The sequence below is a fragment of the Budorcas taxicolor genome, chromosome 11, assembly GCF_023091745.1.
Source record: "Budorcas taxicolor isolate Tak-1 chromosome 11, Takin1.1, whole genome shotgun sequence".
In the NCBI taxonomy this organism is placed as follows: Eukaryota; Metazoa; Chordata; class Mammalia; order Artiodactyla; family Bovidae; genus Budorcas; species Budorcas taxicolor.
In genome coordinates, this window is record NC_068920.1 from 162,409,215 (window position 1) to 162,424,257 (window position 15,043).

General features: G+C 57.6%; 1 protein-coding gene across 1 annotated transcript; it reads left to right on the forward strand.

Moving 5' to 3' along the window:
• The first annotated feature begins 570 nt into the window (after positions 1-570).
• Positions 571-5,221, forward strand: LOC128055755 (beta-lactoglobulin). The gene is made up of 6 exons (XM_052648288.1): positions 571-666; positions 1,334-1,473; positions 2,328-2,401; positions 3,492-3,602; positions 4,280-4,384; positions 5,061-5,221. The coding sequence occupies exons 1-6, from the start codon at positions 571-573 to the stop codon at positions 5,219-5,221; spliced, it is 687 nt and encodes a 228-aa protein (XP_052504248.1).
• Positions 5,222-15,043: the final 9,822 nt, after the last annotated feature.

Consider the following 15,043-nt stretch of genomic DNA (forward strand, 5'->3'; position numbering starts at 1 on the left):
ACCCTAATTGGGCAGCAGGTGCTTGCAGAGCCCTCGATACCGACCAGGTCCCCCCTCGGAGCTCGACCTGAACCCCATGTCACCCTTGCCCCAGCCTGCAGAGGGTAGGGTGACTGCAGAGATCCCTTCAGCCAAGGCCACGGTCACATGGTTTGGAGGAGCTGGTGCCCAAGGCAGAGGCCACCCTCCAGGACACACCTGTCCCCAGTGCTGGCTCTGACCTGTCCTTGCCTAAGAGGCTGACCCCGGAAGTGTTCCTGGCACTGGCAGCCAGCCTGGACCCAGAGTCCAGACACCCACCTGTGCCCCCGCTTCTGGGGTCTACCAGGAACCGTCTAGGCCCAGAGGGGGACTTCCTGCTTGGCCTCGGATGGAAGAAGGCCTCCTATTTTCCTCGTAGAGGAAGCCACCCCGGGGCCTGAGGATGAGCCAAGTGGGGTTCCGGGAACAGCGTGGCTGGGGGCCCAGCCCGGGCTGGCTGGCCGGCACACCTCCTGTATAAGGCCCCAGGCCCGCTGTCTCAGCCCTCCACTCCCTGCAGAGCTCAGAAGCACGACCCCAGCTGCAGCCATGAAGTGCCTCCTGCTTGCCCTGGGCCTGGCCCTCGCCTGTGGCATCCAGGCCATCATCGTCACCCAGACCATGAAAGGCCTGGACATCCAGAAGGTTCGAGGGTGGCCGGGTGGGTGGTGAGTTGCAGGGCGGGCAGGGGAGCTGGGCCTCAGAGACCAAGAGAGGCTGTGACGTCAGGTTCCCATCAATCAGCTAGGGCCGCCTGACAAATCCCCCGCTGGGGCAGCTTCAACCAGGCATTCACTGTCTTGCATTCTGGAGGCTGGAAGCCCAAGATCCAGGTGTTGGCCAGGCTGGCTTCTCCTGCGGCCGCTCTCCGGGGAGCAGACGGCCGTCTTCTCCATGTCCTCTGCGCACCCTGATTTCCTCTTCCTGTGAGGCCACCAGGCCTGCTGGAAACACGCCTGCCTGCACAGCCTCACACGACCTTTGTCATCTCTTTAAAGGCCGTGTCTCCAGAGTCATGTGTTGAAGTTCTGGGGATTAGTGGGACACAGTTCAGCCCCTGAAAGAGTCTCTTTGCCCCTCAAATTTTCCCCACCTCCAGCCATGTCTCCCCAAGATCCAAATGTTGCCATGTGTGCGGGGTCTCATCTGGGTCCCTCTTTGGGCTCAGAGTGAGGCTGGGGAGAGCATTCCCCAGGGTGCAGAGTTGGGGGGAGTATCTCAGGGCTGCCCAGGCCGGGGTGGGACAGAGAGCCCACTGTGGGGCTGGGGGCCCCTTCCCGCCCCCGGAGTGCAACTCAAGGTCCCTCTCCAGGTGGCGGGGACTTGGTACTCCTTGGCTATGGCGGCCAGTGACATCTCCCTGCTGGACGCCCAGAGTGCCCCCCTGAGAGTGTACGTGGAGGAGCTGAAGCCCACCCCCGAGGGCGACCTGGAGATCCTGCTGCGGAAATGGTGGGCGTCCCTCCCCAACATAGAACCCCCACTCCCCAGGGCTGTGGACTCCCCGGGGGGTGGGGTGCAGGAGGGACCAGGGCCCCAGGGCTGGGGAAGAGGGCTCAGAGTTTACAGGTACCCGGCGCTCCACCCAAGGCTGCCCACCCAGGGCTTTTTTTTTTTTTTTTTAACTTTTATTAATTTGATGCTTCAGAACGTCATCAAACAAATGAACATAAAACATCATTTTTGTTTACTTGGAAGGGGAGATAAAATCCACTGAAGTGGAAATGCATAGGAAAGATACATACAGTGAGGCAGGTATTCTGAATTCCCTGTTAGTCTGAGGACTACAAGTGCACTTGAGCAACAGAGAGATATTTTCATCATTTCTAGTCTGAACACCTCAGCATCTAAAATGAACAAGATGTCCTGGAAACGAAGCAGTGTGGGGAGAGGCCCGTGTGAAGGCTGCTGGGAGGCAGCAGACCTGGGTCCTCGGGGCTCAGGCAGTTCCCACTACCAGCCCTGTCCACCCTCAGATGGGGGTCAGGGTGCAGGAGAGAGCTGGGTGGGTGTGGGGGGCAGAGATGGGGACCTGAACCCCAGGGCTGCCTTTTGGGGGTGCCTGTGGTCAAGGCTCTCCCCGACATTTTCTCTCTGGCTTCATCTGACTTCTCCTGGCCCATCCACCTGGTCCCCTGTGTCCTGAGAGGTGACAGTGAGTGCAGCCGAGGCTAGTTGGCCAGCTGGCCCCTATGCCCACGCCACCCCCCTCCAGCCCCTCCTGGGGCCAGCTTCTGCCCCTGGCCCTCAGCTCATCCTGATGAAAATGGTCCATGCCCATGGCTCAGAAAACAGCTGTCTTTCAGGGAGAACGGCGAGTGTGCTCAGAAGAAGATCATTGCAGAAAAAACCAAGATCCCTGCGGTGTTCAAGATCGATGGTGAGTGCCAGGTCCCTGGGGGACACCCACCACCCCCGCCCCCGGGGACTGTGGGCAGGTTCAGGGGGCTGGCGTCGGGCCCTGGGATGCTAAGGGGCTGGTGGTGATGAAGACACTGCCGTGACACCCGCTTCATTTGCCTCCCCACCACCTGCCCTGGGCCTTGGGGCCAGTGGCCATGGGCAGGTCCCGGCTGGGCGGGGCTAACCCACCAGGGTGACACCCGAGCTCTCTTTGCTGGGGGGCGGGCGGTACTCAGGGCCCTCAGGCTGAGCTCAGGAGGTTACCTGTGCCCTCCCAGGGGTAACCGAGTGCCGTTGCCCGCTCCAGGGGCCCAGGTGCCCCACGACCCCAGCCCACCCCACGGCTCCTTCATCTCCTGGAGACAAACTCTGTCCTCCCTCGCTCATTCACTTGTTCGTCCTAAATCCGAGATGAGAAAGCTTCAAGGGGGGGTTGGGGTTCCTTCAGGGCTGCCCTTTCCCGGGCAGCCTGGGCCACATCTGCCCTTGGCCCCCTCAGGACTCACTCTGACTGGAGGCCCTGCACTGACTGATGCCCGGGTGCCCAGCCCAGGGTCTCTGGCACCATCCAGCTGCACTAGGTTTGGGTGCTGGTCCTGCCCCCAAGCTGCCCGGACACCACAGAGCAGCAGAGGCTGCCTGCTGCCCCCGCTCAGGGCTGCCCCCCGACAATGCCCCCTTCCTCAGGACGCACCCCCCTTCCCTTGCTGGGCAGTGTCCAGCCCCACCCGAGATCAGGGGGAAGCCCTATTTCTTGACCACTCCGGTCCCTGGGGGAGGGGGCCTCAGACTGAGTGGTGAGTGTTCCCAAGTCCAGGAGATGGTGGAGGGTCCCTTGCGGATCCAGAGTTGACAGTGAGGGCTTCCTGGGCCCCATGCGCCTGGCAGTGGCAGCAGGGAAGAGGAAGCACCATTTCGGGGGTGGGGGATGCCAGAGGCGCTCCCTACCCAGTCTTCGCTGGGTGGTGACCCCGGGGGAGCCCCGCTGGTCTTGGGGGGTGCTGGGGGATGACCAGCAACCCCCCTCCTGTTGGAACTCACTTTCCTCCCGTCTTGATCGCTTCCAGCCTTGAACGAGAACAAAGTCCTTGTGCTGGACACCGACTACAAAAAGTACCTGCTCTTCTGCATGGAAAACAGTGCTGAGCCCGAGCAAAGCCTGGCCTGCCAGTGCCTGGGTGGGTGCCAACCCTGGCTGCCCAGGGAGACCAGCTGTGTGGTCCTTGCTGCAACAGGGGGTGGGGGGTGGGAGCAGGGAGCTTGATCCCCAGGAGGAGGAGGGGTGGGGGATCCCTGAGTCCCGCCAGGAGAGAGTGGTCACATACCGGGAGCCAGTCTGCTGTGGGCCTGTGGGTGGCTGGGGATGGGGGCCAGACACACAGGCTGGGAGACGGGTGGGCTGCAGAACTATGACTGGTGTGACCATCGCGATGGGGCCGGCTGTCACTGTGAATCTAACAGCCTTTGTTACCGGGGAGTTTCAATTATTTCTCAAAATAAGAACTCAGGTACAAAGCCATCTTTCAACTATCACGTCCTGAAAACAAGGGGCAGGTGACATTTTCTGTGCCGTAGCAGTCCCACTGGGCGTTTTCAGGGCCCCTGTGCCAGGGGGGCACGGGCATCGGCAAGTGGAGGCTCCTGGCTGTGTCAGCCGGCCCAGGGGGAGGAAGGGACCCGGACAGCCAGAGGTGGGGGCAGGCTTTCCCCCTGTGACCCTGCAGACCCACTGCACTGCCCTGGGAGGAAGGGAAGGGAACTGGGCCAAGGGGGAAGGGCAGGTGCTCTGGAGGGCAAGGGCAGACCTGCAGACCACCCTGGGGAGCAGGGACTGACCCCCGTCCCTGCCCCACAGTCAGGACCCCGGAGGTGGACAACGAGGCCCTGGAGAAATTCGACAAAGCCCTCAAGGCCCTGCCCATGCACATCCGGCTCGCCTTCAACCCGACCCAGCTGGAGGGTGAGCACCCAGGCCCCGCCCCTTCCCCAGGGCAGGAGGCCACCTGGCCCAGGACGACCTCCTCCCATGGTGACCCCCAGCTCCCCAGGCCTCCCGGGAGGAGGGGGTGGGGTGCAGCACCCCGTGGGGGCCCCCTCCCCACACCCTGCCAGGCCCCTCTTCCCGAGGTGTCCAGTCCCATCCTGATCCCCCCATGACTCTCCCTCCCCCACAGGGCAGTGCCACGTCTAGGTGAGCCCCTGCCGGCACCTCTGGGGTAAGCTGCCTGCCCTGCCCAACGTCCTGGGCACACACATGGGGTAGGGGGTCTTGGTGGGGCCTGGGACCCCACATTAGGCCCTGGGGTCCCCCTGTGAGAATGGCTGGAAGCTGGGGTCCCTCCTGGCAACTGCAGAGCCGGCTGGCCGCATGCCCACTCTTGTGGGGTGACCTGTGTCCTGGCCTCACTCACACGCTGACCTCCTCCAGCTCCTTCTGGGCAGAGCTAAGGGCCAAGGTGGAGGCCCAGGAAGTGGGTACCTAAGGGGGAGGCTAGGGGGGTCCTTCTCCCGAGGAGGGGCTGTCCTGAACCCCCAGCCACGGAGAGGCTGGCAAGGGTCTGGCAGGTGCCCCAGGAATCACAGGGGAGCCCCATGTCCATTTCAGGGCCCGGGAGCCTTGGCCCCTCTGGGGACAGACGACGTCATCCCCGCCTCCCCCATCAGCGGGACCAGGAGGGACCAGGACCGCAGTCACCCCTCCTGGGACCCAGGCCCCTCCAAGCTCCTCCTGGGGCCTCCTGCTCGGGGCCGCTCCTTCTTCAGCAATAAAGGCATAAACCTGTGCTCTCCCTTCTGAGTCTTTCCTGGACAACGGGCAGGGGGTGGAGAAGGCCCGGCACAGGGTGGGGAGTGGTCTGGCTCAGAGGATGACAGCGGGGCTTCTGGGGGCCCACACACATCACTGCGGCTCTTTGAAACTTTCAGGAACCAGGGAGGGACTTGGCAGAGACATCTGCCAGTTAACTTGGAGTGTTCAGTCAACACCCAAACTTGACAAAGGACAGAAAGTGGAAAATGGCTGTCTCTTAGTCTAATAAATATTGATATGAAAACTCAAGTTGCTCATGGATCAAATTATGCCCTTTTATGAATCCAGCCGCTACTGTCGGTATCAAGCTTCATGTACCCAAAACGCACTGATCTTTTCTGTGCTAAAATGAAATAAAGAGATTTCCCAAGATAGAGGAGCAGGGCAAAAGAGGTCACGGTTGGAAGGAGACTTGATCTGCACACACAGCAAGGAGATCCAACCAGTTCATCCTAAAGGAGATCAGTCCTGGGTGTTCATTGGAGGGACTGATGCTGAAGCTGAAACTCCAATGCTTTGGCCACCTGATGTGGAGAGCTGACTCATTTGAAAAGACCCTGATGCTGGGAAAGATTGAGGGCAGGAGGAGAAGGGGACGACAGAGGATGAGATGGTTGGATGGCATCACCGACACAATGGACATGGGTTTGGGTGGACTCCGGGAGTTGGTGATGGACAGGGAGGCCTGGCGTGCTGCGGTTTATGGGGTCACAAAGACTGAGCGACTGAACTGAACTGAACTGAATGGAAAAGAGGTATACAGCAAAGTGGGGATTTTTTAGATAATAAGAATATACACATAACATGGTGTACACTCACATTTATATGCAGACCTGAATGCTCAGTCACTCAGTTGTATCTGACTCTGTGACCCATGGACCATAGCCCTCCAGCTTCCTTCTGTCCACAGGATTCTCCAGGCAAGAATACTGGAGTGGGTAGCCATTTCCTCCTCCAGGGGATCCTCCCGACCCAGGGATTGAACCGGCATCTCCTGCATTGGCAGGTGGATTCTTTACCACCGTCCACCAGGGAAGCCCGTGTTACTGTCTATGTCTCACTTAATTACCAAAGCTGCTCCAAGAAAAAGCCCCTATGCCTCTGAGCTTCCCAGCCTGCAGAGGGTGGTGGGGGTAGACTGTGACCTGGGAACACCCTCCCGCTTCAGGACTCCCGGGCCACGTGACCCACACTCCTGCAGACAGCCGGGTAGTTCTGCTCTTCACGGCTCATTATCTTTAAAAAAACTGAGGTCTATTTTGTGACTTTGCTGCCATAACTTCTGAACATCCAGAGCGATGGACGGCCTCCTCCCCAGGCCTCAGGGGCTTCAGGGAGCCAGCCTTCACCTGCGAGTCACCAGACACACGGGGGTGGCCCCGCCTCCAGGGTGCTCACAGTCTTCCCATCGTCCTGATCAAAGAGCGAGATCAATGACTTCTTAGGAGCAAGCAGACACCCACAGGACACTGAGGTTCACCAGACTGAGCCAGTCCTTTTGAACGTAAAGACACACAGCTCTCGAAGGTTTTCTCTTTAATCTGGATTTAAGGCCTATTTGCCCCTCAAGAGGGAAGACACTCCTGCATGTCCCCAGGACAGCCACTCGGTGGCATCCGAGGCCACTTAGTATTATCTGACCACACCCTGGAATTAATCGGTCCAAACTGGACAAAAACTTTGGTGGGAAGTTTCATCCCAGAGGCTCAACCATCCTGCTTTGACCACCCTGCGTCTTTTTTTCTTTTATGTGTATGTATGTATATATATATATTTTTTTTTTTCTTTCACTTTTTGGCTGTGCTGGCTGTTCGTTGCAGTTCGGCACGCAGGGTTTCTCTCTAGTTGCAGTATGAGACCTTCTCTTATCACAGAGCAGTCTCTAGAATGCATGAGCTCAATAGCTGTGTCGTGCAGGCTTAAATGTGGGATCTTTGTTCCCTGAGCAGGGATCAAACCTGCATCCCCTAGACTGGAAGGCAGATTCTTAACCACGGGACCACCAGGGATATCCCCTACCTGCCGGCAGCTTAACCTAGCAAACTGCAAATGTAGGAAGACCCAGAGCCTCTGTAACTGTCACAGGTGAATCGGGTTAGCATCCTCCATCAGTCACCTGCAGTGGGGCAAGCCTGCTCTCCAGGACATGCCACCCTCACGTTAACCAGACGCGTCAGCTATAGTCCTTTCTGGCTTAGCCTCTGATGCCTTAGCCTTGTGACTGTCTGGGTCTGCTAAGGCTGGGCAAACACAGTGACCGCCACCTGTGAGCCTTGTGGGTGGGATGCCCAGCTCAGAATCTCACGGGTGCCTCTGACTTGCATGAGCAGGGACAGATTGAGGAGGGAGGAGGGGGAGGGAGGAAGGAAGGGAGGGGGTCTGGGGAGCACCCCTGCCCATCCACGCCTGGATGAAAACCCCTACTCCCCATACTTTCCAGATCTAGCTGTTTCCGGCCTGGGGCCCCTCCCTTTGGCCTTCAGAGAGGCCATTCTTTAGCGATGTATTCGCTGTTTCAGCAGAGTTCTTTAAATTTTCAGCTTGTGCCCGTTTTTCAGAAAGGATTTAAGTCTTGGGTGTTGCTTCCTATTAAAGAGCCCAGCAGATTCACTGGCTGAGCTCGATCCACGGCCGTGCTCATAGGGGAAGGTCTGAGCACTTGGCCCTGAGACTGGACCCCAAGAGCCAAGACTGGGGGCTCCGGGTGCCACGTGGCCAGGGAGCCTCACCTGCCCTGTGCCCACACCCCTGCAGGTGGGAGGTCGCTGTCTGACCAACCAGCTGGCCGCCAGCCATGCACACCTGCTCTCCCCAGCTGACCCCCAAGACTCGCTCTCGCTCTCCACGCCATCTGGACCCAAGACAAGGACACGGAGCTCGTCTTGCCCTGGACGTGAGCGTGTTCCCTGCGGCTCTCGGGGCCTCCCAAGGGACAGGCCAGAGGTCAGAAGCAGAGGGACACGTGGTTCAAAGTCGAAGGCTGAACTTCAGAACCTCCGAAGCTTTATGAGTAGGGGCCAGCGGGAAACGCACACACAGCCCGCTCCTGCGGGACGGCCACGACCCCCACCCCGGCCCCGTGCCCCTGCGGCCAGGGAGCCCTGGGAGGGGCTGTTTCCAGCCCCAGTGAGTCAGCTGGGGAGACCGATCTCGGGGGCCAGGGTCTGTGCTGAACGCAAGGGTGTACTGCGGATGACAGGCACAGCCATAGACACCATGCGGCCGCCCTGCAGTCCCCGAGTCTGTCGGCACACGGCCCTTCCCCCCATGAGAAACTGAAGCCCCCTGGGTAGGGGCCACAGAGCGGCCAGACTAAGGTCAGCTCAAAGCCCAGGTGACCCGGCACAGCAAGGCCCCAGCCCCCACCCTGAGACCTGGAACTGCCAGCCAAGGACGGAGTGGGGGCCAAAGCCCCTCCCGCCCCGTGCCAGCACCCTCTGGGCCAGCCCTCTTCCCTGGCTGGGAGACCTCCAAAGCCCAGGGGGTCCGAGAACCTGGGGGATGCAGGAACCCCAGAACCGAGGCCAGCACCATGCCAGGAGGGTGACCCCAGGTAAGGTCTCTTGTCTTTCCCAGAGGAGACGGGGTGAGCAAAGGACTGAAGGTCATCGGGTCCTGCAGGGAGGCGGGGTGGGGAGCAGGGGCCGCCATGCCCACGGCTGGCCCTAGGGGCAGGAAGAGACGTCCTCAGGGTGGCGTCTCGCGGTCCACGGGGCAGGGTCAGAGGAGCAAGCTGGCTGGGCACCTGCTGAGGGTCCCCGCAGTCCAGGGAGGCGGCCCCGGGCTCCTGTGCTCCGTCAGCCCCCACTACAGCAGCCTCATCGCCTACGGCCGTGGCCAGGATGCAGCGGGACCACCAGCCTGGGGGCGCTCCAGGGTAGGTGCCGGCTGCCCCGGGTCAGGGCTGAAGGACAACATCTTGCAGCCCGCTGCTCTGAGGAGGACAAGGCAGCCACGCACATGGACGCCATGGAGTCACGTCGGGCTTAGAAGGTGGAAGCGCCTCGGAGGGAAGACGGGACCCTGGGGACGGAGCAGGGTGTGGGCTGTGCTGGGCAGGGGCCAGGCTGAGCTGAAGACTGGCCAGGTGGGGGGGACCCTCCGGGGTCCTCACCAGAGGGGCCCAGGCCTGATGTAACCTTCCAAGGAGGCCTGATGCACTCCGGGGTGGGCTGGCGGGGCCCGCCCCGACAGGCTCTATGCCAGCTGTACGGAGAGAAGTCCTGCTTTAGAGGCAACGCCCAGGCAAGGGGACAGGGCCACGGCCATGGCAGCCACTGCAGGGCCTGGCAGGGAGCCGAGAGGAGGACTCTCGTCTGAGAAAAGCCCCCAGTTCCCCGCCTTCAAGCACTGGCCCCTCTGAATTCAGCCAGCACAACACCAGGGACCTCGAGTGGCCGGGGCAGTATCTTGAATACATCTCCGAGTTTCAGCTGCAGGAAGCCCCCGCCTTCAACCTGGACGGTGAGTGCTGCCCTCCAGCCACCTCCCCTGCGCTCCCAAGAGCAGGGACAGGAGGAAGTGGGGGTCCTCTCCCACTAGCAGAACCAGAACGGCTGGAAACATAGCCTGCCTCTACTGGGCACCGATACGAATCTCTTATCTGCCAGACCTCACGAAGTCCCTGAAACATGGTGGGTGGGCAGACATCCATGTCCATCCTGCAGGTTTGGACTCCGAAGCTCAGAGAGGTTCAGAAACAAGGCCAAGGTCACACAGTGGGGGGAGGAGTGGGAGACAGCCTCTCCCCTGCACCCCTCCCCTGCACGTCATTTAGTCAATCAACAAGCAGGAGGGCCAGCCCCACTTTGGGAGCTCAGGATGCAGGTAGAACAAGACAGACATTCCTCGGCCCTTGTGCGGGTTACCTGCAGCCACTGAGGCTCAGTCTCTAATTTATTGGAGACAAGGCTGCAGGGAAGGGGGACCCCAGAGCAGGGGAGCTCGGCCAGGGGGGCTGCCTGGAGGAGGGAGCGTGCAGGCGCAGGTGAAAGGGGAGGGAGAGCCAAGCAGTAGGTGGGGTCGTGGGGTCTTGTGGGTCATCTCGGGGCAGGGGGCCGTGGCCGGACCTGGTGCTGGACACCAGAAGACAAGGTGGTCGCGGTGGCTGTGTGCCCTGTGCTTGATTGACGGGTGGTCTTCAGAACGAACGGACGGAGGCCCTAGCGTCTGACCTCGTTCTCGACCCTCCACAGCCCTGTGTTCCCCACAGGAAGCCTAGCTCGGCCCCCACACCCCAGATCTTCCTGCTGGGCCTCTCCTGCCCACTGTCCTCGCCCCCCTCCCCTCCCCCACACCTGGGCTGGCCAAGGGGCTTTCTGAACCCCTCTGCCCCTCCAGGAACCCCCTGACCCCGAGCCCACCCCTCCCTCACCGTGGGCCACCAGGTCCTGCCAACCAACAGCTCAGAAGCCGCAGCCTCTCCCAGCCTGGCCCACAGGCTTGAAAACACTCTGGGTGTTGGGAGGGGCGGCAGGCAGCCCCCAAGTCCCCACCGAAGTGGACACAGTGCTGCTGTCTGGCGAATGGAGCCACCATCTGGTCCTTTAAGTGACCCTGGGCAGGGCAGGGCTGGCACTGGCCATCCGGCCTGCAATTCTGTCGGGCTCCAGTCTCCAGGAGCCCGTGCCCCCGTCCCTGCCCAGCCCAGAGGGGTGCTGAGTGACCACAGTGGCAGCCCAGGCTCCCAGAAGAGTCAGGTGAACCCAGGCCCGTGCACCTGCTGGAGAAAGGACCCGAGACCACCTCGCCCTCCCCTCTCCAAGCACTCGGACAGAATGTCCCTCCTCACTCCAGGTGAGCCAGTGGCCACCTGCCTGCAAGGCCAGCTCCTAGGAAACGGGGTCAGGGCCTCTGCACTAACCGCCTGGAAATGCCAGAGGCGGGCGTGACCTCAGACACGCCCTCGGCAGCAGCAAGGCCTCCCAGGAGGCCACACCTCAGAAGGCTGGCTCCCACCACAGTCACTGCGCTTCGACGACACCACGGCAGGGACTCCACCGGCCACGTGTGCAGACCCAACCTGCCTTTCATGTAAGGGGTGGGGTGGTGAACAGGTGCTCAGAGCGTGGTAGCTCTCTTATGGATCAGCAACCCAGGAAGAAAAAGACAGGCAGCACGTTAAAATCATGTTAAAAAAATTCTCACGCTGGGACACTGAGAAAAATGACCTGAATAAATACAAGCATGATATTCTTGCAAAGTCTTCAATGTCATAAATATTTAATAAGTTTAAGCTAACCTATACAGTTCAAGCAATTTAATCAATATTTCAGTAGGATATTTCCCTCGAATTGTATACCTGAATCTAAAAGCCACATGAAGGAATAAACGTTTTGAAATATTTTAGATAGAAGAGTAATGTGAGTTGGCCTGCCATTCTATCATAACTAATCGGAAACTAAACTGAAAATGCGTGGCTTTAGCTGGGAGACAGAAAGAAGAATCAGTAAAACTGGATATAAGGTCAACAAATGCACACAAGTCAGTACAGTAACTTAATATGTTATACAAATGGCCCCTCTTAAAAAGTATTATTTGTTCAACAAGTGTTTGTGTGTGTGTGCGTGCGCGCGTGCACACGCTTGACTCCGTCACTCAGTGGTGTCTGACTCTTTGCCATCCCATGGACTACTGTAGCCCGCCAGGCGCCTCTGGGATTTTCCAGGCAAAAATACTGGAGCACGTTGCCATTTCCTACTCCAGGAGATCTTCCTGACCCAGGGATCCAACCCTCACCTCCTGCTTCTCCTGCATCGGCAGGCAGACTCCATTCAACAAGAAGTGTGCGAGAAGTGACCAAGAGATCTTGAGGGGAAAAACATAAGGTTATATATCTAACTCTGCACATTATCTAAAAATTAATTCTGAATGAAAAGAAATCTTGAAAGCTCTATATTATCTATAACTAAGGAATGAGATACCTACCCTATGGATACAAATATCAATATAATTATGAAAACAAACTTTGGGACCCCAAAAGCATCATCGACAAAACTGAAACAGGAATGACAACTTGAAATGAGTATTTTCAGCGCATTTGACAAAGGGTTTACATCACATTACAAACTCACTGGAAGCGGAAAAGGAACACGATGTTAGAAAAATGAGCCAGATAGAAATTGGTCATTTGTACACGCGTGAATCAAATGACTGAGTCACCTCGGTCATGTCCAACTCCGATTCCAGCCCTCCAGGCTCCTCTGTCCACAGGATTCTCCAGGTAAGAATACTAGAGTGGGCTGCCATTTCCTCCTCCAGGTCAAATGGCTCATAACTATAGTTTAAAATGAGGTTTGATAGTGGTCCAGTGGCTAAGGCACCAAGCTTCCTGCAGAGGGCTTGGGCTCAATCCCTGGTTGGGGAAATGAGACCCACAATATGCCTTGAGGTATGACCAAAAAAAATTTTTTTAATTTTTAAAATAAAGCAAGTATAGCTTAAAAACTAATAAAAAAAAAAAAAGGCTTTGATGTCCCACGCAATCCAAGAAAAAGATTCTATGTTTGCTTATCAAATTAGCAAAATTTTTTAAAAATTTAACTCAACACCCACCATGTGGGGAAGCATACTTTTGCTAGGAGGATGGAAATGGAAAATGTCATTTAGGGGTGACCTGTTTGCATGAGTCCTTCAAACAAGTTTGTTCTTGAACCTGGAAATTCTAGGCATTACAAATCTTTCGTTACCAAGGAATTTACAGTGCTTTCGTATTGATCCCACAATATCTTTCAAGGTAGAAGTTTAGAACCCTTCTCAGTAATTCCCCTTCGGAGAAGGCAATGGCACCCCACTCCAGTACTCTTGCCTGGAAAATCCCCTGGACGGAGGAGCCTGGTAGGCTGCAGTCCATGGGGTCGCTAAGAGTCAGACACGACTGAGCAACTCCACTTTCACTTCTCACTTTCATGCATTGGAGAAGGAAATGGCAACCCACTCCAGTGTTCTTGCCTGGGGAATCCCAGGGACGGGGGAGCCTGATGGGCTGCCATCTATGGGGTCGCACAGAGTCGGACACGACTGAAGCGACTTAGCAGCAGCAGCAGCAGTAAACCCCTTAGCCTTCTCCATAAATTGTTAAGGGAAAAAAGAGTTAGTTTTTGTCTGTTTGTTGGTTTCAGCCCAGTAGCTAAATCGCACCCTCCCCTCTCTAGGTATGACCTAGGAGAGCTGATAGTGATCTTTGTGAGGTAGGGCTAATGGAATATCATACTCTGTTTTGAAATAATTTTATAGATTTTTTTTTTTAAATCAAGAGCTGCTCTGTGATATAAGAAAGGATGAATCACTGTTAGCCAAAGGCGACAACTGAGAGAGAGAAGTAGTAGGAGCTTGTTGTCATCATCGTTGTCAAGCTGCTAAGTCGTGTCCAAGTCTTTTCAAACCATGGACGGTAGCCTGCCAGGCTCCTCTGTCCGTGGGATTCTCCAGGCAAGAATGCTGGAGTGGGTTACCATGCTCTCCTTCAGGGGATCTTCCCCACCCAGGGATCGAACTTGCGTCTCCTGCACTGGCAGGCGGACTCTTTCCCACTGCACCACCAGGAAGCCCTATAGGGTCCTCCCGACCCAGGGATCAAACCCGGGTCTCCTGCACTCCAGGCAGACGCTTTAACCTCTGAGCCACCAGGGAAGCCCATAGGATGAGCTACACCTTGACAAGTGTGTTCTCTAGGGAAACCTTCCTGATGAGTGGCGTCCAGGAGGGAGTGGTGGACATAACACAAGCAGGGACAGGGCTTCTCACTCCAGGGCTGAACGTCAGCGAGTGTGCTCCTCACGCCGCCTCTGGCTTCCTCTCCAGGAAGTGAGTGTCAGTCTTCTGATGGCTTTAGTGTTTCAATTGTGACGACTTTTGGATCGTGCACTGTGTTACTTTGCCGCAGACCCGGGGCTTAAAGAACAGAAGAGCCCTTCTCCCAGCTCTGAGGCCTGGACGTCCGAGGTGGAGGAGGCCTCTCTCCCGGGCGTGTCCTCACTTCACCTTCCCTCTGTCCTGGGCACGTCAGTGCCCCAATCTCCTTCCAGTAGGGTCACTGGTCCTACTGGACGAGGACCCTCCCTGGGGACCTCATTTTGCCTCAATCTTCTCTGTAAAGGCCTTTTCTCTGTATCGGTTATGGTCTGAGGTCCTGGAGACTAGGACTCCATGTAAGAATTTGGGGGAGAACAATCCTGGCCTTCACACTTACGCAGCCTGCGTCCTCTCCCAGGAAAGACGGTTCATTAAGAAGAATGCCTGTGGGGACGCCCCTGGCCATCTGGAGGTCAAGACTCCACACTTCCCATGCAGAAGGTCAGGTTTAATCCCTGGTTGGGAGCCTGAATCCCACGTGCCTCGCAGTGCAGCCGAGAGGAGGGGGAAGACAGCTGCCTCCTGTGATATAGGATTCTCCGGCCCTCACACAGCAGAACAAGCCTCTGCTGGCCATGTCAGCCCCCCTCCCCGCCACCCATGGGGGCTGGTTTCCCATCCTGAGCCTCATGGCGCTCCGAGCTGCCCACGTTGAGCCCTTGCGAACATGCAAATGGAGCTCCACAGAGTCGCATCTCCCCGCTGCCCTGCAGCTGCCCGAGGACTTGGGCCGGTGGTGCCCTCCCTGCACCTGGCAGACATCTGCCTCCACCCCTGCGCTCAGCCCCTGGCTTCTCAAAAATAAGTAAAATGCCGAGAGATTTCAGAAATGAATTCGACACTTCTCTGTGTGAACAATAAAAGAAAGACATGTATTTGGTAGGAAGTCTCTAGTTCATGCATGTCCAGTCACAAGCTAGATAGGGTGAGATGGTTCCAGGTGTTTAAACACAGAAA